The 25,899-nt window shown below is 51.0% G+C and overlaps 1 protein-coding gene across 2 annotated transcripts in view; it reads left to right on the top strand.

Annotated features, from left to right (window-relative positions):
* The window catches only part of GRHL2 (grainyhead like transcription factor 2), a 68,216-nt gene extending 42,404 nt beyond the window's left edge, over window positions 1-25,812 (top strand). The window contains exons 9-16 of one of the 2 annotated variants that reach the window (XM_068161140.1): window positions 19-177; window positions 4,407-4,494; window positions 4,582-4,718; window positions 7,631-7,662; window positions 9,333-9,424; window positions 14,773-14,858; window positions 20,031-20,095; window positions 21,679-25,812. In XM_068161140.1, the coding sequence (XP_068017241.1) occupies window positions 19-177; window positions 4,407-4,494; window positions 4,582-4,718; window positions 7,631-7,662; window positions 9,333-9,424; window positions 14,773-14,858; window positions 20,031-20,095; window positions 21,679-21,793 (774 nt within the window). In that variant the 3' untranslated portion in view covers window positions 21,794-25,812. Of the gene's footprint in view, window positions 1-18; window positions 178-4,406; window positions 4,495-4,581; window positions 4,719-7,630; window positions 7,663-9,329; window positions 9,425-14,772; window positions 14,859-20,030; window positions 20,096-21,678 lie in introns of both variants that reach the window. The other variant, XM_068161139.1, reaches the window with a different exon arrangement.
* The last annotated feature ends 87 nt before the right edge of the window (window positions 25,813-25,899 follow it).

The following is a 25,899-nucleotide window of genomic DNA, read 5'->3' as shown; positions in this document are numbered from 1 at the left end:
AATCTCTCTGGCCTGCAGATCTTCATCACGGTGAACTGCCTGAGCACAGACTTCTCCTCCCAGAAAGGGGTCAAAGGGCTTCCCCTGATGATTCAGATCGACACGTACAGCTACAACAACCGCAGCAACAAGCCCATCCACCGAGCCTACTGCCAGATCAAGGTGTTCTGTGACAAGGTGAGTGCAGAGCACGGCTGCCAGGGGCAGGGCAGGCACCTTGGTAGCCACTTATTGGTGCTCTGGTTTTGCCCTAATTAAATGTGTTGTTTTTTCCCTGCAGTGCTGTGTTTCATGGTAGAACCTGGGCTGGCTGTGTCACAGAGCTCACAGATTATCATGTTAGTGCTTTGCAGCCTTTTTGGCCTTGATATCTCAGCTTGGGAGCAGCAGTTGGGCTGTTGAAAGACACCATGTTGTAGGGCATTGATACAAGAGTATGAAAAAGGTCACAGTAAGCACAAAGATCTCTGCTTGGAAGCTCAGTGCTGCCCATAGGCATCCAAGTGCCAGTCTGATGAGCCCTTTTGGTTCTACCAACCAGGGCAGACAACATGTAAACTTTGTGGAGAGGTCTCAGGTGGAGAAATGCACCTTTCAGAAAGCCTGCTCAGCTCTTGTTTGGGATGCAGTGGAAAGCACAGAGTCTCAGGGGTATAGCTGATGGGTTTTAACTCCTGGCTTGATGGCAAACCATTCTTTCTGAAGCTTCCCCTTGCTAGGATTTTCTTATGAAAGGTAAGCTGCAAAACCATCAGCCATTCCCACTTTGGATCTGCACCTTCCTTTTTTGGCCTCACTCCTCCTTTTGCAAAATTTGGGGTTTTTTTGCAGTGTATTTCCCTACATGAAAATTAGATTCTGTACCTTGAAGGCTCTGGCAGTCTCCTGTTCAGCTGTCTGCATGGCTGAGCAGAAACTGCTGCTCAGAAAAGTTACCTCAGCAATGGTTCTTGGATGTGAGGCTGACCCTCTTTCAGCTGTTGTTTAATGCCTGCCAGCCCACAGCTTCAGCCCTGCTGGGAAAGATCTTCCAGGGGGGAGGGCTGATGCCTGGATCAGTCAAGGTTCAGGAATTCAGGAGTCTACACCCATTGAAGTGACTTGGAAATTCATCCAGGTTAGTCTATGGCCTTGCAGGTGGGAACAGAAAAAGGCCATGCCCCAGGCAATACCCAGCATTAACTTTTTAATGGCAGGGTAAGGGTTCAGCTGTTCCAGGGCTCTGCTGCTGCTCCTTCTCCTTCTGTCAGTTTGTTCCCTTGCTGCCCTTTTGACAAGGGGCTCTTGAAGGCTGAGCAGGCAGTTTTGCTGGTGGAGCAAGGACTGCAAATATGTGCACTGAGGTCTTCTTGCACTCAAACTGCCATGCTTCCCACTCTAGCTCTGCATGTCAAACACTCAGAGATTTGAAGCTGCAGCTGGATGTTAAAAAGCTCAGTCAACATCAGAGTAACCAGGCATCTTAGAATCATGGAATTGTTAGGGTTGGAAGGGACCTCAAGGATCATCCAGTTCCAAGCCCCCTGCCATGGGCAGGGACCCCTCACACTAGATCAGGCTGCTCAGAACCATGTCCAGCTTGGCCTTAAAAACCTCCAGGGATGAGGCTTCTACCACCTCCCTGGGCAGCCTTCACCTGGGCAATCTTCACCTGCCTGCCTCTGGAAAGCAGTTAGCAACATTGGAATTGCCAAGAAAATGTGAGGAAAGAAGAGCACAGCTGGCCAGGTGTCACTTGCACTGCTCAGGCCCAGTCCCAAACCCAGAGAGCAGTGAGGAGGAAGGTTCCTGGTCTGTGACAGCTGTGTGGAGCTGAGGAGCTGCACAGCAGCCTCCTCCTGCCTTAAGTGCTGAAATGTCTCAGTGACAAATGGGGAGGAGAAAGTTTCTGTGCCTGGCAGGGCTCTTACAAATGGCTGTTCTGCAGCAGTGGTGGCTTTCTAGGACCAGGAGATGTGTTTGGGTAGATCACAGGTGAAAGTGCCCAGTTTTTAAGCAACACATTTGCTGATAATGGAATGTCCTCCAGCAGCTGCTGGGGAAAGAGGATCCCTGAAGAAACAGAGCTGCCTTTAGCTCAGGGGTACACACTGTGTGTGCTGTATGTGCTGCAGTGCTTGCTCAGGCACTTGCTTACATGTAGTGTTAATTTACAGATGAACTAGAGAACAGCACCAGCTCAGCTCCAGTGTGTGCTTTGTGGCATGGATGTGTGGAATAAAGGCTGAGAAGGTTGTAATTGTGTCCTTGCTCCCTATTCCTTCTCCAGTCTGTTGTCTCTGATTATTTTCCTTCAAAGCAGCTGCCAGAGTGCACATCTTGCCTTCTCAGGGCTGATTCTCTCTGCCCTTGCAGTCTTTGATCACGTGCAGGTCACCAATATGATTTTATTCCTTAAGTAGGTTGTCAGGGAAACTAGCTGCCAGGCCTATTTATGGTTATCCACTGAAGATGCTGCAGCCACTGTGTGTGAAGGAACTGAGGATTCAGAGAGGCTTTGGGTGTCTAGTTCTGGGGTTAGCTTTGCTGAAGGCAAGCAGAGGCATTTCACTTGGTAAATGCTGTCCTCCCTCCTCTGAAATCCTGTGTGTGGTTTGCAACACCTGCAGCTCCTGCCTTCTTCCCTTCAGTAGGGACTGCAGAGGAAATGGATTATCACAGGTTACTGAGCAGCTCTGATCCAGCTTCAGAGGGTAGAAGGCTGAAGCCCAGGGTCCTGTTGGACCACACCTGGAACACTCTGGCCTTGAACTAGAAATGAGTGTACACATGAGCCTCTGGGGGGGTGATCAGGGCTTTGCTAGTCTGGAGGGAGAATGCAAGACAGGCTTAAATGAGTTGAAAACTTGGAAAAAGAAGTATTTAGAATCAGCTGAACTTCATAGGCTGCCTGCACTGTGCCATGTGGGGTACTCCTAGCTCAGAAGCAGTGGTGGGCAGCCCTGTGGGTACTGCAGTTTCGGCGCTTGTGAAGTGGCTGCGGCACGAACCAAGCAGCGGGGGGTGGGAATGGCTGCCCTGCTCAGGGCTCGCGTGCACCCAAGGGTCTCTTGCCTTGAATGAATGAAGACAAAGTGGTGAAGCTTTGCCAAGTTAATAAAGAGAATATAAAAGAAAAAAAATCAACAAAACTCTTCTGTATTGTGTATAGAAGGCTGGATCCTCCTCTTCTGCTTCCCTGAGAGGAAAATTGGGCTTGCAGCCACGTAGAAAACTTCTGTGGCTCTTCTTGGTACCTGTGGGCAGCAAAGCAGGAGCACTGAGCAGCAGGTAGAGCTGGGGCTGCCTGGCAGAGCAGTGTGAGGCTCTCAGGGATGTGCCTTCTGCAGGACCCAGGCTGTGCACCATGTTGCAGCTCCTTTCTGCCACAGAGCAGATGGCCTCTAAAGATACAAATACAGCCCTAGAACAGCCCTGAGAGGAGCACCACTGAATCCCTTGGCTTCTGTGGCTGAGGTGGAGGCAGCTGGATTGGGACCTGGGTCTGGAGGCATTGTCTCTGTAGGACACCTTCCTGTCCTTTAAAGAGCTGTTACTTCCTCCACCTCTTTCAGTTTGTGCAAATCTATTGATAGATCACAGGCTGCACATCTTTCCTGGCATGCTTTGCCAGCTCACTTCATTGGCTCGTGTGAACGTTGCCATCTTGTGTGGATAATTTTGGCTTTCTTTACCTTCCTCCCCCCTCCCCTCTTTCTTTTAAAGAAACTTCTAATTTTAATTTGGACAAGATCTTTACTTTTGCATGCTGGCTGTCTGGCAGCATATGGATTCTCAGTACCCTTCCCAGCATGACTGTTCATATTTATAGAGTAAATTAGGAGAACTTCAAAGGAGGTGTTGCTGCTTTTTATGTCAATAGCAAGTTTGATTTTCTAAACTCCAGAGTGTATTTACATAACAGAAGCCTGCAAGTTCCCAGAAGTTGCTGGGGCCCAGCAGGGCAGTGCTCCATCGCTCTCCAATTGCCTCCTCCATAGGTGCACAGCACCCTGGTGGTCACAGAAGCGCTGGGCTCGGGATGCCCTTCGTGTGAGCTGTGATGGCAACAGCCGTGCTGCAGACTGCACACTGCCTGCCATGGCCATCCCAGCTCCTCCCAGCCAGCATGTGGGTATATTCCTCTTGCTGTCTCCAGCCCTGGGGGCTGCTGGGTGTGCCAGCCTGAGTTCCTCTTGCTGTCTCCAGCCCTGGGGGCTGCTGGGTGTGCCAGCCTGAGTTTCAGGCACAGGTGACGGATGTGAAGCTGGCACATTCCCAGCGGTCTGGACAGATTGGTCCGTGAGAGGATAATCGCTTGTGGCATTGCTCATGCACCCATTGCTGTAGTTCCAGACATTCCAGGGTGTGATGTTCCCAGTGGTTCCTCTTTGGATAATATCTGTGGGTTGTCTCTTTTGCATCAGGGAGCAGAGAGGAAAATCCGAGATGAGGAGAGGAAGCAGAACAGGAAGAAAGGCAAAGGGCAGGCATCCCAGGCCTCCTGTAACAACTGTGAGTAAGAGCGGCCTTGCTGCCTGGGGCTGAGCCCTGCCTGACTTGCCTCCTCCTAACCATGCTACTGTGTGATCCTCCTTGCAGCTGAAGGGAAGTTGAGTGCCCTCCCCCTGCAAAAAAAGAGTGACATCACCTTCTTCAAGACCATGGCTGACCTGGACTCCCAGCCAGTGCTCTTCATACCGGACGTTCACTTTGGAAACCTGCAGCGGACTGGGCAGGTAGGGAGAGAGAGTGAGAGGAGCTGCTGCTCCCCTGCCATCCACCTGCTGTGTTCTGGGGAGATGCTAGGAGAGTAAATCATTGTACCTGGGGGGTGCTTGTTTCAGCTCTTGATAAATGCAGCTCTTGGTGAGTCACTTAACAAAACAACCCTTGGAAGAGACAGCTGTCCTCCCAAGTCCTGGATGCATGAAAAGTTCAACAAGGGCAAGTGTAGAGTCTTGCACCTGGGATGGGACAACTCCATGCACCAGTACAGGTTGGGGATGGACCTGCTGGAGAGCAGTGAAGGCAAAAGGGACCTGGGGGTCCTGGTGGATGGAAGGATGACCATGAGCCAGCAATGTGCTCTTGTGGCCAGGAAGGCCAATGCCATTCTGGGGTGGATTAGAAAGGGTGTGACCAGTAGGTCAAGAGAGGTTCTCCTCCCCCTCTACGCTGTGCTGGTGAGGCCACATCTGGAATATTGTGTCCAGTTCTGGGCCCCTCAGTTCAAGAAAGACAGTGAGCTGCTTGAGAGAGTCCAGCACAGAGCCACGAGGATGATGAAGGGAGTGGAACATCCTCTGTATGAGCAGAGACTGAGGGAGCTGAGGGCTCTTTAGCTTGCAGAAGAGGAGACTGAGAGGTGACCTCATCAATGGTTATAAATGTGTAAAGGGTGAGTGCTGAGAGGCTGGAGCCAGGCTCTGCTCAGTGGTGCCCAATGACAGCACAAGGGGCAGTGGGTGGAAGCTGAGGCATAGGAAGTTTCATGTAAATATGAGGAAAAAATTTTTGCCTGTGAGGGTGACAGAGCTCTGGGACAGGCTGCCCAGGGAGGTTGTGGAGTCTCCCTCTCTGGAGATACTCAAAACCCACCTGGATGTGTTCCTGTGTAATCAGGTGTAGGTGATCCTGCTCTGGCAGGGGGGTTGGACTGGATGAGCTTCCCAGGTCCCTTCGAGTCCCTGAAACTCTGTGACTCTGTGAAAAGAAGTTGATGCACCAGTACCAACTGACTACTTTGTGTTCCTTATGCTTTGGCCATCCTTTGCTTGGTACGAAGAGTGGAATGAGTAGTCAAGAGAGTTTTGGAGCATAAGGTTGCTGTGTGAGTGAGCAGAGGTCTGGCTCTGAGCAGCGTTTGGCTGGCTGAGGTGAAGAGCCACCTCGTGGTGGAGATCCCCTTCCCGTCACAACGAGAGCACTGACCCAGGTCAACAGCAGACTCAGACTGCACCACCTGCTTTCTGTTGGCATCCCCTCAAGAGCTGGGAATTCCTTGGAAGAAAGTGTTTTCACTCTACACAGTAAAACCCTACTGTGGTGGTGTCACCATTCAGTGTGCTCAGGCAGTGTCACCAGGAGCTGTGAGGAAGGCTTTGCAGCCTTGACTCTCCAGAGGATCTCTCTGTATTGCTTGGTGGGGGATTGCAACCTGAGCAGGAGAGTCAACTCTGACAATATTTTTAACATGAACCTGTTAGTTACTCACATCTCTGAGAGTATAATGAGACCTTCATGCTGCTGTTTATCAAGACAAACAGTGGCTGAAGGGATTTGATGTGGATCTGGCTGCAAAGTATTACAATAATAAGGGTTAAAGGACACTAGGTGTTGGGCTTGGCTTTTGTCTTAAAGCAGTGAGGACTGTGGTAGAGCAAGGCACAGAGTGCAGACACTGCAACCACATCTGCCACTGACTCTCCAAAACTGGAATGGCACCCACTCCCATAGCAGTGCTGGGTGCCTCCTGGCCTGGCTTTCAGACCAGAAGGTGGATTTGCCTGAGAGCAGGAGAGGGTGGGAGCATCCCTTAGCTTGTGTAAGTTTCTGAAGTACCTGGAAGCCCCCCTGGCAATGTTCAGCCTGTTGGTTGCTGCTCCTGTGGGCTGCACTGTTGGCATTGTTGCTGTCCTGAGCCCTGTCTGTATTCCCTAGGACTGATTTGTGATGACCACAATTCAGTGGTTTCTAAAGGTGCATTATGGAAGTGTGGCCACTTTGAGGTCCTGGTCATCACATGAGTCACAAACCTCAGCTTTGCACACACACACACACCCCCACACACACCCACCCCTCTGAGCTGTTCCCCTTGTGCAGGCCCAGAAGTGAAGGACCCCAGTGAGAGCTGTGCTCTGAGCCTTGCCAGCACAACTGCTGGGAACCTGCCCAAGACTCCTTGCCCTTCCTCAGCAGAGCAGAGGGCTCCACTGCCCTGCTCCTGTCCCATGCTTGCACGATGCCTCACAGCTGGAATGCTGGATGCTTGGTGCAGAGCTGGCAGGCACCTTCTGAGGCTGTTTTGTAAAGCCTTTGACAGCAGACTGTGCTTTTATTCCTCCTCTGCTGCTGTCAGCTGTGTTTGCTGCAGTTGTAAATTTGATCCCAGTAACTGTGAGCTCTTTTTTTGTTGCATTTACACAAAGCAATGGTTTGGGCTTGAGCTTCTGCCCACAGCCTGTGCAGAGCAGCTGAGCTGCACCATCAGCAATTGTATCTCCATCAGGCCTGAAGTTTAATGTTGGTCTTTATGGTTTAATTAGCTTTTCATACAACATTAAATACATAGAAAAGCTTGTGAGTGTCATGGCTTAAAGCATATTAGGAGTGATTTAGAGGAGTACTGATCTGATTTAGAGGACTGCAAAGTAACTGGGCAGTGATTCCAGCCAGAGGAGAGGGCCAGGTCTGTCCAAAGGCTTTGATGTATTTCCACTCAGCAGCAGTTTGCCTAAGCCACACTTCTTCCAGGTCACACTTAGCACCAAGGATGCTTATGGAAGGAGAAGGATCTCTAACAGGTGAAAAACTGCAGTGTCCACTCTTTGTCTTTTCTCTCCTTTGAAGTAATTCTTTTAAGCTCTTTTAAACTCTGTCTGAGTTTTGGGAATAACTGTGGTGTTTTTTTCCCCCCCCACTCTTCTAGGTTTACTACAATGCAGATGATGAGAGAGAAGGGTAAGGCTTTTACTGCTTCACAAGCTTTGCAATTAGCAGTTCAGGCTCATAGAAAGCAGTTATGAAATGCAAAATCAGCTGAACCTGATCCCCTTCCTCCCTTTTCTCTCCTGTTTTCCTCTCACTAATGGTAGGTGCTCAATATGTGGAGCTGGCAGGGCAGACTCACTGCATGGGGACTTTCTTTTCCTTCATGTCAGCTGGCTGCTTTTTCTATGTATTCTTTAACTGACCTTTCCAAGTAAAGCAGTTTAAAGAGCCATAAGCTTTGGTGTGAGGGGGCAGTGCAATGCATTTGATAATGAAATGCCTTTTGCAGATGTAAGGGTCCTCAAATACTTCAGAATAATTATGTAATAATTATTTGGGTGGTGAGAGACTGGCACAGGGTGCCCAGGGAGGTGGTGGAAGCCTCATCCCTGGAGGTTTTGAAGGCCAGGCTGGATGTGGCTCTGAGCAACCTGATCTAGTGTGTGGTGTCCCTGCCCATGGCAGGGGGGTTGGAACTGGCTGATCCTTGAGGTCCCTTCCAGCCCTGACAATTCTGTGATCCTAAAGCAGGGATTTTTCCCTGGAGCACTGAGCTTCCTTGCATTCCTGGGAAGCTGTTAGCAGCACAGGTGTGTGCAGCAGATAGAGGAGGTACAGAGAAAATACCCAAGCACCAGAAGAGAAAGGCAAAGAGAAAATGGGAGCTCCTGGGAAGGGGGAAGGCTGGACATGGGACCACGCCTGTGGAGCCTGGGAGGGCCTGGAAGGATTGCAGAAGTGTGATGGGGTAAGGGCTGCAGCATATGTGGCTGCTGCTCAGCCAGGACCCATTGTCACCTGTGTGCCCCCCACACTTCCATAAGTTGCTTCAGTCCCAAGTCAGGACTCTCAAATCTGAGAGTCTGGAGTAAGCCAGACTGCACTCAGGTAAGCCTGCAGATGTGGCCTGTGGCTGGGCACCTGCAGCTGCCATGGGCTGAGAACATGAAGCCCTTCCTGTTTCTCTTACAAAGCTGATGCTCTTAAGCTGGAATTCAAGAAGCAAAGTGGTTTATTGCCCCAAGCACATTAGCTTCAGTTCACTCCTCCAAGACTAAAAGGGGACACTGAGTGCTGCCAGAGCTATGCTGAGGGGAGGGAGCATCTGTAGTGCCTCCAGCTCTCAACTTCCCTGCTGGGGCACCTTGCACCTTCAGGCTGGGTTTGGCCCAGCAGGTGATTCCTCTTCAATTGGCTGGCTTCTGAGGTCTCAGCTTTTAGAAATATTGCTGGTGTTTCCTGAGGCTGTCTCCTTCATCCCAAGGAGGAGATGAATCAATGTGTAAATGTGGGTTCAGCTGCATACTTAACTGTTCCTTCCTCCTCACCCTCCCTTCCTTCAGTGTTTAAACAGTTAAGGGCCTGCTGGGGTTTCTGCACCACTGGAGCATATTTTCCTGTCACCTCTGAGAGCCAGTCTGTCGAGGGTCACACAGTCAGTCTGGACAATCTGAGAGGCCTGGAAAGCTCAGATAGGCATCAAAAGCTATATCCCTGCAGTTTCTGGTTTGGTGCTCTTGGGTAGCTAGTGGGGTTTTTGCCAGAGTACAAAGTGAATCATGGCTGCTGCTGTTGTCTCCTCTCCTCCTGGGAGCATGCTTTGCCTGTTGACACAATCCTTGCTGTGTATTTTCCAGCAGCAGTGTCCTGGTCAAAAGGATGTTCCGGCCTGTGGAAGAGGAGTTTGGTCCTTCCCCTTTGAAACAAGTGAAAGAAGAAGGCCTGAAAAGAGGTAACAGCATTTCCTAGTTCAAAATAAAGCTGTGGGATTCATGCCCTAAAGCTGGGAAGGGCAGGTCTGGCTCGGACAGAGTCGCTTTGGTGCTAGCATAAATGTGGAGTAGGTGGGAGAAGAGCTCCTGGCACCTGTCAGTGTATAAGGAGCTGCTTTAACTGATTCTTGTCATGGCTTCAAAGCAGAAAGGAAGGCAAAAAAAAAATAGACTCTGCTGTCTGAAGAGATCAGGACACAAAATGTGTCTGCAGTAGTAAAAAGCCAGAAGGTTTCTGGATCTTTGGCCCAGCCATGTAGTTCAGAAATGTTACAGTAGCAAATCCAGGGCTCTCTCTTGTTCCTTTGTGCTCATCTTTTCTGTCCTGTCTGGGGTCACCAGCACTTGCTGGTCAAACAGACCTTGAACAGGCAAGCTCCTGCTGACTGCAGGCTTAGATTAGCTTCACTAAAATCTCAGAGGTTTCCCACCCAATTAGAAATAGGAGAGGCACCTCCCAGCAGACCTGGCTGAATGGGTCAGGAGTTTATGTCACTGCCCTAAGTGAGTATGAGTGCAGCTGAGTTTCATGTTCTGTACCAGCACAGCCCCTGCCTTCCAGTCTGCTGCAGTGAAGCTGAAGTCCTGCACTGAAGCTCAACACAGAGCTGTGGAGCTTTGCACTGAAGGTGTGGTGGCTTTGTGTCCAGTCACTGCCAGTGCAGTGCTGTAGATGATAACTTCCTGTGCTGCCAGTTAGACACTGGGGAGTGTTTGCCATTCTTCATTCTCAGGAGTTCTGCCAGGTAAGGTTTTTGGAGGCCCCAGGTGTTTGACCAGCTTACAGAACTCAGACTTGCAAATGCTTTGGGCTTCACCCATCAGTTTTTGAGACACCAAAGCAGCAAGATCCAGACAAGAGCTCAGCTCTTCCTAGTTGCACCATTTGTAAGATTCATTTGAGCTTTGTAGAAACAACTTGCCAGAAGCCTGCTTTGCACAGGTTATGTGTTGCTTAGGCTGGAGAGCTGGAACCAGGGGCAGCATGCAAGGTTACAGGATGGAGACTGATCTCTTCCTGGAATACATGTCAACTTCTTCTTCTTCTAGTTAAATCTTCATCTAATTATGTGAGGTCACATCTGGTTGACTCAAGGCCTTGACCAAATTCACATTATCAGATGTCCATGGAGAAGAAGGGGACAGCCATCAGGGCTGCAGAAAGAGTTGTCACGTCCTGCAGTTTCACCTGGGCTTCCCAGCTGGAAGCCTGGGAAGTTGCCTGCAGGGAGGTATTGGCTTGCTTAGATTATTCCTGTCCTTTGCTGTGGTGGATTGTTTTAATATCATCCAGGACTTGCAACCATTTCAAGGAGGAGATTTGAAAGGGGAAAAAAAACCCCAAACACAACAAGAAGTTTTTCATCTGCTGGCAAGGCCATGTTAGGTAATTTTACCCAGGAGAGGCATGAAGCAGAAGCTGGGAGATGCTCTCTTCACATCCCTTTCCTCTTCAGTGTTCCTTGCAACTTGGACTCTGCTGGCTGGAGGTCAAGCCTCTTCCAGCATGGCCTTTGCTCTGGCGAGCTTCCTGCCATCAGGAACCCTGCATCTGGTATGGTGCTGATGGAGCTGAGCTGAACCCTGCCCACTTGGTGGTCCTGCCTGCCACAGGATCATTGCCTGTGAACATGCTCTGCTGCTTTGCCCAGCCTTAGCCACACTAGAAGCCTGGTTTTTTGACTCCCAGATGTATTTGGTGCAGCAAAATCCCCAACTCCTGGAGAGCAGGTACAGATGGGGTGCTGGTGTGATGTGTGGTCTGATACACACCTTGGCAGCAATGCAGTCCCAGGGTGGCTCAGCAGCAGAGCAGTTCAGCTGCAGAGCTGGCGTGGGTGGCCTCACCTCTGCCTGCCGGGCCTCGCTGCCATACTGTGCAGGGGACACTCAGGTGTTAAGGGCACAGATCTGCTGGGGTGTGCAAAGCAGCAGTGAAACAAGGCTCATGCTCTCACACAGGTGCCTGTGTCTGGGGGAATTAGTCTTTCATCCCCTTTCATTCCCTTTCCCTTGAGCTCTGAGGGGGGACAAGTGTGTTCCTGTGAGCCACATGTGCAGCGCAGCTACTGACTTGCCAGCCTTGTGACCTTCTCCTGTTTTGAGTTCTCTGGAAGCTTTTCCAAATCACTTTCCCTTTCAGATTTCCTAGGGACTTTCCCATCAATTACACATGCAGCAGCAGAGGTTTCCACTCCTGTGGCTGGCAGCTTGAAGAAAGCTGTACCTTTGTCGAGCTCCTGGCTCAGGAAAGTTGTGCTAGGTTACTCCAAAACATTTTGGGTTGGTAACAGTCAGAGGGTTGTGAAGCACCCTGCAGAGAGCAGCAGTCACTCTCTCACCTGGGCAATTTGTGTCTGGGCAGTGAGTGAGAACTCCCAATGCAGGAAAGCCAGGGCACAGCTGCCAGCCCTCCCTTCCTTGCCTGAAATCTGCCACAGCTCCATCCAGAGACCACACAGGGTGCCTGTGGAGCATCAGTAAATGCCTGGCCTCAGAGCTGCACAGTGGCCAAGCCTCACAGTTTCATCCTGTCCTTGGTTTCATTTTGGCCACGCTTCTGTTGCCGTCCTTCTGTCTTGGCACAGTTGCCACTGGAGAAGCAAGCTGTTAACTTGTGTTAAGAGGCAGCTCACATCATTCTGCATTCACACTTGCAGCCTCAGCTCAGTGGCCTGCCTTCCAGAAATCTCTCAGGTGCAACAACCGCCTTGCCTTCAGCAAAGGCCAGTGGCCACTCTGCAGCTTGGTGAATCAGGCCAGTTGCTGAAGTAACATCTAAAGAGCATGAGGGACCACAGTGGCTTTCAGCCCTGGTGAGAGGTTGGGAACCAAGGCCAGGTTATCACTACAGAGCTCAGACAAGTTTTGAGTCTAATTTTCAGACAAAAATAGCTTGTTGCCTGGCACAAGTTACTCTCCCACCCACCCAAAGTACTGCAATCTCTACCACCAGAGTGAGCCTGTCTAGATGCCATGGCCATGGTGACTGTAGGATCAGAGGGCATGAGGTGTTCAAAAAGGGATTGGACATGGCACTTGAAGCCATGGATTAGTAGTCATGAGGTGTTGGGTGATAAGTTGGGCTTGATGACCTCTGAGGTCTTTTCCAACCTTATTGATTCTGTGATTGTGAGTCTGAATTGTGTGACATCATCACAGTCATGGCTTGGCATTTGGTGGCAATGCTGCTGAAGCCCCCTGGAGTCTTTGCAGCCCCTTTTCCTCTGTCCTGGCTGTGGCTCCTGCTGTGTTCTTTTCTGAACAACAACTCAGAAAAAGAGGTGGTTTTTTTTACTCAACTTGCTGTTTGAGAGAGTTCATCATCCAGAGCAACTCACTGAGGTGGGCCAGAGTCACAGAGAGCAAGGGCAGGGGTGAGACGGGGGCTGCTTAAAGCATCACTGTCACCATAAGCCATTTATGGGAAGGTGCCCTGGTGAATCAAAGCCAGGGTTTCTACACCTCTCAGGGGAGAGGAAACCCCAGCAACCCAGGTGTGCTGATCCTGGCACTCCCTGTGATTGATTTGAGTCCCCTGTTATCCTTGTAACGGATCCCTCATTCAGCATGGCATCGCCTGATGTGTCAAGCACAACAGAGAGATTTAAAGCTCAGCACTGGGATTGTGTAATGGCCCTGGCTTTACCCTCAGTGGGGTTTTTTTCTCCCCTCCTTTCATATGCATTTGTAATTTCTAAGGCTGGCTGAGGTCCAGGTGTTTGAAAAGCCAGGAGGTAGAGGACAGCTCTGTAGTCACAGGAGAAGAATGACTGCCTGAATGAAAGGGTTAGGGCAGGGGAAATCAGCACTTGGAGGGAGTGCTTGCTCATGCAAGGAAACATGTCAAACCCAGACAAGTTTAAATGCTGATGTGGATGTTTTTTGTTCTGTTATCTTCTGACAGTTATTTAGGTTGTGGCCCAAAGTTACCTCAGCTTCTAAGTCCTTTAAAAGGACCCCCTCAGGAAGATCCCAAAGAGTTACCAAAGCAGAGGTAAAAAGGATGTGGCTGTGCATGCCTGTGGTAGCAGTTTTGTGGCTCATACTTCTGAATTAAAGACACAAATCCATCGCTGTCTAGCCTGGCTTGATTTGTGGGCCAAAGCCAGGGACATAACCTGCATGTATTTGAAATCTTCCTTCAGTCATTCCAAAACCTGGGCCAATTCATCTGCAATTCTCTGCAAGTGGGCCTGAGTCCACCCTGCTGCACTCTTGACCTGAGAATTAGCTTCCCAGTAATTCCTGCTGCGCCAATTCATCTGCAAGTCATCTCTTGAATGACCTGGGGGAGGTATCTTGGGCACCATGAGGGTTGGCAGTTTCAGAAGGTAACTTCTTCCATCTACCAAAGAAAAGTGGCTCCCCATGCAGCTTGGCACAGCCACAAAGCACCCAGCAGTGCCTGGTGTCTGTGCTTCACCTGCAGCACTGCCTGTAGGGAGCAAAATTCATCGTGGAACATCTCATTTCACCTCCTGCTTTGTCAGTAGTGTGAGAGTGAGTCTAAAGCACTTGGCTGGTGTGTGTTTGTTTGCCCTGTAACTCTCTGCCCTGCTTTTGCCATGCCATAGCAAGTGTCCTCTCTTTAGCCACACGAGCTGGAGAGGGCAGGGCGATGTGCCTGTGGAGTACAGGACATCTGAGGGAGGAAGTGGAGCTTTTTAGGAGTACAGATGGCATTTGGGGTACCTGAGCAGGGGTGGGCATGCAGATAAATGCCTGCCTACAGCAGGGCTTTGGAATCTCTCCCCTGTACAATCTCAGCTGGGTTTGGACTTGTTCTTTCCAGTGTTGCCCTGCAGAGTGGCCAGGCCCCTCTGCAGTCACCTGCATGCTACTGCCACAGAGGACTGGTTCTTTTCTCTTCCCTGATTTTGCTTTCAGAGGTTCAGCTCAAGGCAAACCAGGCTTGCCTTTTCTGAATGTCCTTTCCCAGCCTTGTGGAAAGGTGCAAGCTGAGACGGTGCTTTAGGAAGACCTGGCTTGTGTGTTTTGTCTCATGACCCAGGGATGAGACCCCAGCACTCTTCAGCTTCTCTTGTTTCAGTGAATGGAAGTTTAGATTCTTGAAGGTCTATATTCCTCAGAGCAAATGTGCTGAATGATCTCTGTGTGCTCTCAAAGCAGCTGTGAGTGTCTGCCATGGTTAGATCACCGATGATACACCAGCACTTTTGCAAGTGCAAAGCAGCTTCAGCGTATCTGTCATGGATTCATGTGTGGGTTTCTGCTCAGTTTGGGGGGGTTGCTCTTTTTAACCAACTGAACTGCTCCAAGTTTGCTTTTTCTTTTCCTGTTTCAGTGCTTTTGTATGTGAGGAAGGAGACAGATGAGGTCTTTGATGCCTTGATGCTGAAGTCACCCACAGTAAAGGGGCTGATGGAAGCGGTGAGTATTCGGTGCTTGTCTGTCTTGGCAGGAAAAGCTGGAAGCTTGTAGTGTACTAATGAGATAAAGCTTAGGATAAAGACAAAACTCTTCTCAGATACCTGTAAGGCATTTCATAAAGGCTTCATGGAGCACACCTCTGAAGTGCTGGCATGTTCCAGAGTCAGTGCTGTCAGCAGGCTGCTGGTTTCAAAGTGTCCCAGAGCTGACTTATTGGAGACCTGAGCCTGGAGGAGTGGTGGTAATGAACCAGTGTCAGGGCAGCAAAGAAATGGAGGCTCTGCTTTCTGAGGTGTTTTAGAGCCTGTTGAACCTGCTTCTGTAGTGCCCATTGGTGTGTTCACAGCCATCTTTTAAAGAAAAGGCCCAAGGATGCCTTTTTTTGGAGGCCCAAGGATGCACCTTTCCCATGTAAATTCCATCTCTCCCCTGTGCAATTGCTGCTCCAGCATGGAAGAGGCAGCTGCTGAGTCAATGCAGGCAGGTCATGCATACCTCCTGTCTCAAACTCCATCTCCCTCCCAGTGACCTACCTCCCAGCCTGCCTCTTTGCTGCTGCTTTGACTGGAAGTTTTGCATGTTGCCTGTTAGCTGTGCTCATGGGTGGCTGTTTCCACACCGAATCCTGTTCACATGAGCTGCTGGCTGCTAGGTGTGTGAAGTCTGGGGAGGGGAGAGTTAAGAAGCAGCCAGGTGTCTCACTGCTTGGGTGGGGGAAATAATGTGAGATTGACATGTGGGATGCTGAGTGGATTTCCAGTGTTGATTGCATGTGTCAGGGCAGGTGGGACTGGATGAAACATCCCTAGAGAGCTTAGCTGAGTGCTGGAAGTTCATGCTCATAAAACTGGTACAGTGTCTCATGGCACAGACCAGATACTTCAGGTGCAGTAAAGATGGAGTTATTTGGACAGTATTTGGCTAGTAGCAAAAGGCAACAATAGATTTGTGGGTTAATGAAGTTAATTGAAGCATGTGTTGAGATCAAGGTATCTCTGAGGATGTCCTGGCTGTACTTCTGCCCATGCTGTTTGCTGGCTGTGACTGCAGCTCACTTCTTTGGATGTGTAATAAAAGGCAGGCTTCACTTGAAGAGGCTGCAGTCTGATTCATGATAAGCTGTAGCATGGAAGCTAAAAGCATGTTACAACCCTTCTATGACCCTTCAAGCTGACACCAGTGTTTTATCTCTGGTAGCCTGTGCCTCTCCAAGCCTCTTCTCCAGCCGCTGGGAACATGAAAACGAAGCTGGTGTGGAGGCAGGAAGAGTTGCTGCATACCTTTGCCAGCACAGCTGCTGGCTGAGGGGCACATTTTCAGCATCAGAGAAATCTGATCTGCTGTAAGATGTTCACTGGAAGGAACACTTTCAGAAGATTTGAGTTCTTTTTGGTAGCATATTGTAGATAAATCCATGCCAAAAAGCTGTCAGACTTCACATTCTCGAGTCCTCTCTCTCCAGGCATTTCAGCAAGCCATCCCCAAATCAAAACCTGAGTGCCAAGAGCTTGGAAAGTGAGGCTCTGAATATTATGGAGCCCCAGGGGTGAAAGACAGCAGGAGTGGAGCCTGGCCTCCCTCTCTGTGTGGCTTTCACTTCTGCTCTTGCCATCAATCCCTGCTCCCCGTTAGCCATGACTAGTGGTGGTGTTTTCCCAGGTACTGTGTTTGGTTTATTCTCTTGTACACCCCCATTCCAAACAATGAGATTCCTTCTCAGATTTCTTTCTTCTGGCAGCTCTCTGGAGCTCTCATATTTCAGAGGAGTTTAAGATGTTTGCATGCTAGGCCAGTCCATCTAGGTGGGCAGAAAGCACTGAGCCCCCATCACCGAGCACGGTGTGGGTGTGCGTGGGGCCTGAGCAGCTCTGCAGCCCACTCAGCCTGCTTCCTGGGCAGGGGAACTCCAGATCCCAGCAGGTACCCTGCCCAGGAGTGTGCAGAATCACAGACTCCTTCAGCTGACAGAAGGCAACCTAAACTGGGAGATGCAAGCATCTCCCACAGCCCTTCTAAAATTAAGACCCAACAGCTGAGCTCACCAGAGCTTGCTCACACCAGTTTATGAGGTACCTGCCTCTGTGCCCTTCCAACCCATGCAGGCCAACAGACTGGACCATTCCATGAAAAGAAGCTGGCAAAGATGTTTTCCTACATGCCTGGCCAGCCCAGATGTTACTCTTCCTGTCTTCCTGACTCAAGCAGAGAAAGCATTTCAGGTGGCTTGTGCCACAGAAATGCCCTACAGAGAAAGTGGCCATGCCAGGGGCGCTGCAGCCCCTAAGGACACATCCAGACTGTTATTGCAGTGCCACTCTGAAGGCTGCCACACTGCTTCAGGCTTCCTAAGGGAAGGAAGGAGCTCTCTGCACAGAAGAGTGGAGATGATGAAGGGAAATGTTCCTCCAAATAAAGATCTCTTTAAAAAATGCATTGTGGCCTGGGCTGAGGTGAGACACTGTGAGCTGGCAGCAGTGGTGTCCCCCTGAGCTGGCAGCAGCAGTGTTTCAGAGGAGGGTGTTAAGTGAGATGCCCTGGCAGATGCTGCTTCCTCAGTCTCTGCAGCAGGCCTTGGCACACTTGCACTGCAGCCTTGTTTTGTAGGCTGTGCTGGGAGAGGCTCTCCCATGAGCTGCTTGCAGCCTGACTCCTGAGCTCACTGTTTGGTGCGACTGGTTGAATCCTTAGAGGCTGGGAGAAATGTGCTTGCTCAGCCAGCTGCAGGCTTTCCCACAGCTCACTAATCCCTGCCTGTCACAGAAACTCCACACCTGTCATGGGCAGTGTGACAGGCAAGGCTTTCTCAGCACCACCTCTCCCAGGAAGCGGTGTCCCAGAGGCTCACACTGCTTTGAGCACCATTTGGAATGGGAGTGTTGGCTAGCCCAAACATCCTAGGGGTGTTTAATGCTGGAATGTGCAGAGGGCTGGATATGAGCTGCTATGAAACCTTCTTGGCATAGGACTGTTTCTTGTGCTTGTTTGTCTGCATGGAGTCAGTGGACAGTATCTTCATCTTCACAGTGTCCCTGGGGGCTGCAGAGTCAGGAGCCCAGAGAGGAGGAGGGTTGGTTTGCTCATCTTTACTCAGCTGAGACCTTTTGCTGCAGCTGCAGACTGCAGTTTTGCCTCTGATGCCTGTTGTGGAGCAGTCTGAGGACAGACTGAAGGAGTTGGGGCTGTTCAGTCTGCAGAAGAGAAGGCTCTGAGGTGACCTCATTGTGGCCTTCCAGTATCTGAAGGGGGCCTACAGCAAGGCTGGAGAAGGACTTCTCAGGATCTCAGGTGGTGATAGGACTAGGGGGAATGGAATGAAGCTGGAGGTGGGGAGATTCAGGCTGGATGTGAGGAGGAAGTTCTTCCCCATGAGAGTGGTGAAGCCCTGGAATGGGTTGTCCAGGGAGGTGGTCGAGGCCCCGTCCCTGGAGATGTTTAAGCCCAGGCTGGACGAGGCTGTGGCCAGGCTGATCTAGTGTGGGGTGTCCCTGCCCATGGCAGGGGGGTTGGAACTAGATGATCCTTGTGGTCCCTTCTAACCCTGAATGATACTATGATACTATTCTTTCCCCCACAAGCTGGTGAAAGGAAACCATTTCTGTTACAGCTTTATGGGAAGGCTGCAACAAAACCACAGACACAAAAGTTCACCACCAGGCTGCTTACCTGACTTTGTTCTAGGTGTGGGAAGCAAAGCCAGAGGGCAAGGAAGAGTTAAAAGGAAACATGAAGTTTCTCTGAGTCAGGCAAGATTTGCCTTCACAGTGTGGCACCCAGGTACCCTGGAGGAGGCACAGCCTCCTCCAGGGTACCTGGGTGCCACACTGTGAAGACAACTCCATGGGCAGTGCAGGATGAGGAGGGTGGTAGGCAGGGGTAGAGTGTGAGTGAAGGGCAAGCTGTTGGTACTTACACAAGAGCTTTTGCCCAGAGGAGGAGGATAATTCCTTCTGCTGGGCACCCTGCTGTTCAGTCTGGATGCAGGCAGAGGGGATTGCACAGGGGGTGATGTTTGGCAGTGTTGCAGTGGATTTGCAGTGGGACAGTCAGCTCTCTGATGCAGGAGGCAGGCAGCTGCTCAGCTGCAGCTTCCAGTTCAGCTGGGAAGAGGAGTTGATTTGGCATTAGAGCACAGAGTTTTTCCATGGTTATTTTGCCTTTTGGGACAAATCCTCTTCTCAAGTGTGAGCTGTGAGACCTGTTGCCTCCAAGCAGAGTCACACTGACTCAGAGGAGTGCTTGGGCACCCCACGGGCACCCCGCAGGTGCGCTGCAGAAGGGAGGTCCAAAGGAGTTATCACCACCCTGCAGCAAAGCAGTGCCACAGCATCCCAGAGAGGGGCTTGTTGGTGCTGGCACCTCCTCAGCTGAGCAGTGCTTCCTGCAAAGCTTCTCCTCTGTTTTCTGCTCTGTCACTGGAGTAGCTGGCAGGAGGTTTGTTTCAGAAGCCCTTTACCTTGTTAGCACAGCTCCCTCATTGCTGCACACTCAGAGGATGAGAGACATTAGTGGCAGCATTTGCCTCCCCTAGTAACTAGACTGAGTCACCTCCCCAGCAATGCAGAACCTTCCAAATCCTGTGTGCACCACTTTTGTTGCCCTCCCACAAGACAAAGTACCTTGAAGATACTTGTTTTAGGCAAAAGAAGTGCTGCTCAGGGCTTGGTTAGCTTGAACCAACTTTGAAGTGCCACTGAGAAGCAGAAGCATGCACAGGATTTGTGGCTGCTCCACCAGCTACTGTTGTGGTACAGCTCCTCTGCCTTCTGCCCAATGCAAGAAGCCTTTGCTTCCATGATCCCAGAAAATCAGATCAGGAAACAGCAGGAAGGGAGCTGATTAGATTGAAATTCCCTGCAGTGAGTGACTCCTTGAGCAGAGCAGGAGGAGAAGCTGAGGCAGTTCTGATGGCTCACAACCTATCAAAGCTATGCTCTCCCTGTCTCTGGAGGGCAATCCCTGTTGGTTTGGGTGTTTTATTAGGAAGGTGTTTAAGATTATTCCTCCACAAGTCATCCTTAGCTGAAGCTAACCATGACTGTGAGAGCCTTTGCTGGGTAGCTGCCCCATCCAGGTTTGCAGAGTTCATGTCTGGGTGCCATGGAAAGTGAGAGGTGGTCAGGTCACATGTCTCATGAGTCTGCAATGATCTTTCTTTGCTTTTGGTGGTTCCAGATCTCTGAGAAGTATGGGCTGCCAGCTGAGAAGATTGCAAAGCTTTATAAGAAGAGCAAAAAGGGGTAAGTGAACCAAGTGCAGGATCCTTTAGAAGCTGGGGCCAGGCAGAAAGGGACCTGGGGGTACTGGTTGACAGCGGCTGAACATGAGCCAGCAGTGTGCCCAGGAAGGCCAATGGCATCCTGGCCTGCATCAGGAACAGTGTGGCCAGCAGGAGCAGGGAAGTCATTGTGCCCCTGGACTCAGCACTGGTTAGGCCACACCTTGAGTCCTGTGTCCAGTTCTGGGCTCCTCAGTTTAAGAAGGACATTGAGACACTTGAATGTGTCCAGAGAAGGGCAACAAGGCTGGGGAGGGGTCTGGAGTACAGCCCTGTGAGGAGAGGCTGAGGGAGCTGGGGTTGCTTAGCCTGGAGAAGAGACCTCAAGGGAGCTCAGGGGAGATCTTCTTGCTTTCTACAACTACCTGAAGGGAGGCTGTAGCCAGGAAGGGGTTGGTCTCTTCTCCCAGGCAACCAGCACCAGAACAAGAGGACACAGTCTCAAGCTGTGCCAGGGGAGGTTTAGACTCAAGGTGAGGAGAAAGTTCCTCCCAGAGAGAGTAATTTGCCATGGGAATGTGCTGCCCAGGGAGGTGGTGGAGTCCCCAGCCCTGGAGGTGTTCAAAAAAGGATTGGATGTGGCACTTGGAGCCATGGTTTAGTTGTCAGGAGCTGTTGGGTGACAGGTTGGACTTGATGATCTCTGAGGTCTTCTCCAGCATTATTGATTCTAAGATACTGAGAGATGCCAGCCATGGTTTGGGCCTCATGATGCTGGGCAGCATGCACAATGCCAGGAGACATGCACAATGTGCCTGAAATCGTGCTGCCTGGGGGAGAAGGCAGCTGCTGTCCAGATGTGAAAGGCATCACGCAGCTGGGCTGCTACCCCTTGCCACTGATCTAAACCTCTCCACTCTTCACTTGTTTTTCCACATCTAAATCACCACACTCTTGCTGTGGTGCAGTTTTAAGTCAGTCAGTTTGCTTTCAGCTGTAAGTAGCTGGGGGCACTGTGTTGCCTGGGCATCGCCTGAGCTTGTGAGGAGCCAGGGGAAGCCTCTCAGCTTTGCCTTCTTGCCAACTGATGGATTTGCTGACCAGTTTTACTGTGTGGAGTGAGGAAAAACACTCATGTGCACTTCAAATAGTTGTTGTGGAGATTCTCACCCCCCAGCTGAGTGCCAGGCCTGTGGCAGAGCACAGCTCACACTGCCTCCTCCCCTGCTGCCCCGTGTTGGCAGCTCACAGGGGTGCAGCGGCTCACGTGGCATGGCTGGGCAGTAGCATGGAGGTGTCCATGGCACAGGAAACACAAGCCAGCTGGGTCAGCAAGGATCTGGAGTGCAGCTCACCTTGTAGGCAGCTTAAGTGGGCTAGCATCCCAGCACTGGCATGTCTCTTACCTGAATTGCTTTGGCATGGAGCAGCTTCTAAGCCAGAGACTTTACTAAGGGGCTCTGGGGCAGATCCTGGTGCTGATGCCCACAATTGCCTCTGTTCTGGGCTGTGCCTTGTGATGCAGTGAGCACAGGCAGGGCAGTGCCTGGCTTTGCCCCTGGGTGTCCTGCACATCCCAACAGTGCTGCTTGCCTCTGTCCCCAGTATCTTGGTGAACATGGACGACAACATCATCGAGCACTACTCCAACGAGGACACGTTCATCCTGCACATGGAGAGCATGGCTGAAGGCTTCAAGATCACACTGACAGAGATCTAGCCTGAGGCAGAGCCTGTTTGGGAGGAACCACAGCATTTCACCCGACTTGGAAAGCAGAAGGTCCCCTGGGAACTTGACAGCCATTGATCAGAGCCTGTTACAAGACTGCTTTGAAACTCCTGTCCGGACTGCACGGAGGCCTGAGGCCACTCATGTTAACCTGGTCCCTTATTTATTATTCCCCACTCTGTAGTGGACAAGCAGTTGCCAGCCCCCACATGTGTAACCAGCCAGCCCACTGCAAGTGTGCAGTGCAGCATCTTCTCCTGTGCTTCAGTGTGGACAGGCTCCTCCCAAACCTGCTGAGGAGCCACGCTGGTCCAGTTCCACAGCTCTGGTGTCCATCACTCCACCAGCAGTTCTCTGTGGCTGCTGAAAAGCTGGTGCAGTGCTAGAGGTGGGGAAAGTGGCTGCCAGTTGGCTTGCTCAGACTGAGCCATATCTCCAGTGTGGTCTTGCCAAATACCTCTGGTGGTTCTCAGCAGGCAGCAGCGAGGGGTTGAGGGTGAGGAGGTCAGCTTCTGGTGTGTAAGTAAGTGGTGGAGAAACCATTTTAGCCTTGTAAATAATGTTTATAATATGCAATAATATATTTTAACTACTGTCTGTGGGCATGTTTACTGCCACTGTGTTTGGGTATGGGTTGGGTTTGGGGTTTGACAAGGCCTTTCCTCGAGGAGGGGGTGGCTGCAGTCAGTTCAGCAGTGTGTACTGAGGAGCTGCTAACTGCAGCTGCACTCCTGCTCTGCCTGCTCTGCTACTGAAACATGAGGGCAAGCTGTACCACTGGGGCTGCAGTGCTCTGCCACAAAGGGACCCACTCTAGGATGGCAAGGTCCCAGCTGTAGGTACCAGAGTGTCCCATCCAGCTGTCATCACAGCCAAGTGGCACCCTGTGTCTGCTGCTTGGTGTGTCTTGGGGTAAAAGAGGGGGTTGCTGCCCCTTGTGTGGCAGAAGGGGAGGCTTTCAAAGAGCTTTTCTCAATCCAGTGGGGGGAAGGGTGCTTTCTGCAGCACTCCTCTAGACAGTAAGAACCAGGACTCAAGCTCTTCTTCTCAAGGGTACTTGCTCTTGTATCTCTGTTGACTGATTCTGGTTTGATTCCTGGGACAGTTAGGTGAGCTGTAAACCTGGGCTCAATCCAAGCAGTGGACACTGAGTATCCACACTGAGCTGTGGGCATGGCTCTCCCTCACAAGGGCTGGATCTGAACCCAAGCTGAACCACAAGGTTATCCCATTATATTGTACCCCTGTGCCCTGAATTCTGTGAAGAGAGAAAACAGCAGGCTGCAGTGATTGCAGGGAATGTTTAAAGGGCTGAGTGTCCCTAGCACACCCAAACCCAGCACTTATCTCCCTCTGTTCCAGCTCCTCTGGCTGTTGGACAGAGCCCCTCACTCAGCATGCAGTGCTGTGAGTTCCAGCTGCAGGCATGGATCCTGTGCAGCAGGCAGAGCTGTGCATCCTTTCCCATGTGCAGCCTTTAGACTTGCTTTATTGTTTTCCTTCTGCAATCCCTTTTCATGCAGTCACAGAGTGGTTTGCATTAGGTGGTTCATGATGTAAGAGAGCACTGCTTGGCTGTAGTGTTTGGAGCTAGCTGGGCTTGCTGACCAGCCTGATTCAGTGCTGGTTTTGCATGAGTGGTCCTGCAGGCTGCTCTTGTGCACTTGCTTTAACTTCATGAGCAGCAGCATCTGTACTTCAGATAGACATCTTAGGTGCCTGCCAAAGCTTCTGTGGAACTGGAACCTGTAAGAGGTTCAGGCTGTTAGCATCAGGGCTAACATAGCCACAGTGTCTGCAAAGCAAAGGGTCTCTTCTGTCTGCCCCCCTCCCTTCCTCCCTCCCTCTTCCTTTGTCATGTGGTCTTGCTTCTCCTGAGGCTGAGGTTTCCATTATCTGTAGAAATATGCACTCCACCAGAGCCACTCTGCTGCCCTGCTCCAGAGCAGCCACCCTGGGAACACAGGGGATTGAGGATGCTTCCATTTGCTTCTGCTTGGCTCTGGCTCAGGTAGAAAGTCTGTGCTGACTTAGTCTCAATGCTTCCTTCTCAGACAGTCTGGGGAGGTGATCTCAGTTGTATTCCTCTGCTGTTTGAGATCCTAAGGATATGAGCTGGAGTCTCTCAGCTGGTTGTGGTGCCTGGGCAGAAGCTGCAGGTGAGGCACAGGGGTAACAAACCTGCATCCAAGCTCTCTTGCTTACAGGGGCTGCCTGTGGCTGGCCCAGCCTGAGGTGTGCTGCATTAAGAGAGGACAGTGAGAATGTAGGGCTCCCAGAGAGGGACAGGGCTGTTCTGGCAGCACCAGCACTCATGTCAGTGGGACATGGGTGGAGAATAAACAGGGATCTGTTGGATGCTGCAGCAGCCTGTGCTGAGGAGCAGAGTGGGAGCAGTGGGAAGTGCAATGACCCAGGAAACACTGAGGCTTAAGGAGCTCTCTTTCCATTGCTATTTTAGGAGCCAGGCACTGTCCAGAGAGGGAAAGCTGCTTCCCAGAGGAGCTGAAAGCTTTTCTAAACACATCTTAAAGTGTGCACATTCCTGAGACAAGAGACCTGGTACTCCTGCTTTGGTTCCTCCTTCCATCCTCAAGAAGGGCTGAGGAAGATCAGCAGGATTGAGCCTGATGGTCAGATTATTTTAAAGCAAGAACTGGGGGCAGTTAAGGATGCTCTCCTTTAGCCTGATCTGACAAGGTCAGAGGGCTTTGTTCCTCTGCTCCAGAGGCACTGCAAGAGCCTCAGCACACCACCCTGCACCCCTTCAGCTGTGGTTACAGAATCAGCTGCCAGGAGGGCACTGAACCTTGGGCACTGGTTGTGGCAAGCTGTAAGCACTCAGGGCTCTGGGTCAGAACCAGGCTTAGGAGAGTGGTGGGGAAGGGCCAGGACAAATCATGCAAAGCTCTGAAGCAGAGGCAGCCTCCTGCCTGGCTTGACTCAAAGGTCTTGAGGAGGACAAAGTGCTCAGCTGTATTTTGTGTAAAATACACAAGTTGCTCCTGTTGATTACCTTCCCAATAGGAGTTAGATGGAAGCAAGCCTTGGCCTCTGTTCAGCAGGGGACAGGAGTGTCTGTCTTGCCTCCTTTTGTCTCGTTGTGGCACTGCTGTGCTTGTTTAGCTAAAGGAACAAACCTCTCACTTCCTCTCCTTTTTCAAGGAGAGCAGTCTTCAGTCTTGACTGCTGCAGCTCCTTTGCCCTGTGCAGAGTTGGAGCAGTGCATTGCCTGTAGATGCTGTGTTTGGGGAGACTGGTGGAGCCCTGCAGACTTCTCCTCTAGGCTGTAATCCTGCTTCCCACTCCCTCCGTCCACGGGAGGCTTCGTTCCGAGCCCTCCGGAGCTGAAGTTCCAGTTTCTTCCTACCCAGTCCGGTGCTGACAGCCCCAAAAGGCAGTGCTGCATCCTGGAGTGAAGCTTAGTTGCTGCACAGTGATGGCCTCCTCATTGCAGAGGGCTTTTGCCACTGAATTTAAACTGCAAAGAAAGGAACTCTCTGGTTTCCTTCCTTCTTTAAGCCTCCTGTGTGCCCTGCCCTGAGGCTGCCGCTCAGGGGGCTCAGAGGCCGAGCCTGCCCTCTGCTTTTTCCTCTTGCAGTCTCTGCATTGTTTAACCAAAATGAATCCCAACAAGTTAGTGACAACTCGACTCCCCAGCTGCCAGAGAGATGCTGTGTGGTGGTGGATCCAGACCTGGGCAAAGGAGGAGGGTCTGGCTTTGTAAAGCTGACGACATGTTGCTGTGCTCTTCCGTTTCCTGTGACCTGAGACAAGATCCAAACCCCACGTTTGTGCCAAAGCCTGTGCCAAGCAGCCCTCTTTCTGGCAAACAAGGAGCTTTATGTATAAACAGTGTGCTTTTAGAGTCAGAGAGTAGCTGCTGGCCCTTGCTGGTGTTGAGCTGGGAGAGGGGTTTGATAAGCTGTAAATACAGGGCGTTTATTTTTTTGTACATTTTTAAGAAGGGGAAAAAAAAATGAAATAAATAAATATTCCTATGTATGAGAGCCTCTTCCTCCTCTGTGCCCTTACTGCATAGCAGGGCTTGGGTGCCTGCTGCTGAGCCCAGAGAACAACCTGTCAGCCAGAAGAAA

Source organism: Melanerpes formicivorus, unplaced genomic scaffold (genome assembly GCF_026170545.1).
Source record: "Melanerpes formicivorus ecotype bairdi unplaced genomic scaffold, bMelFor1.0.p_v2 SCAF_56, whole genome shotgun sequence".
Classification (NCBI taxonomy): Eukaryota; Metazoa; Chordata; class Aves; order Piciformes; family Picidae; genus Melanerpes; species Melanerpes formicivorus.
Note: the sequence above shows the minus strand (reverse complement) of the source record. Positions and strands in the feature narration are given on the sequence as shown.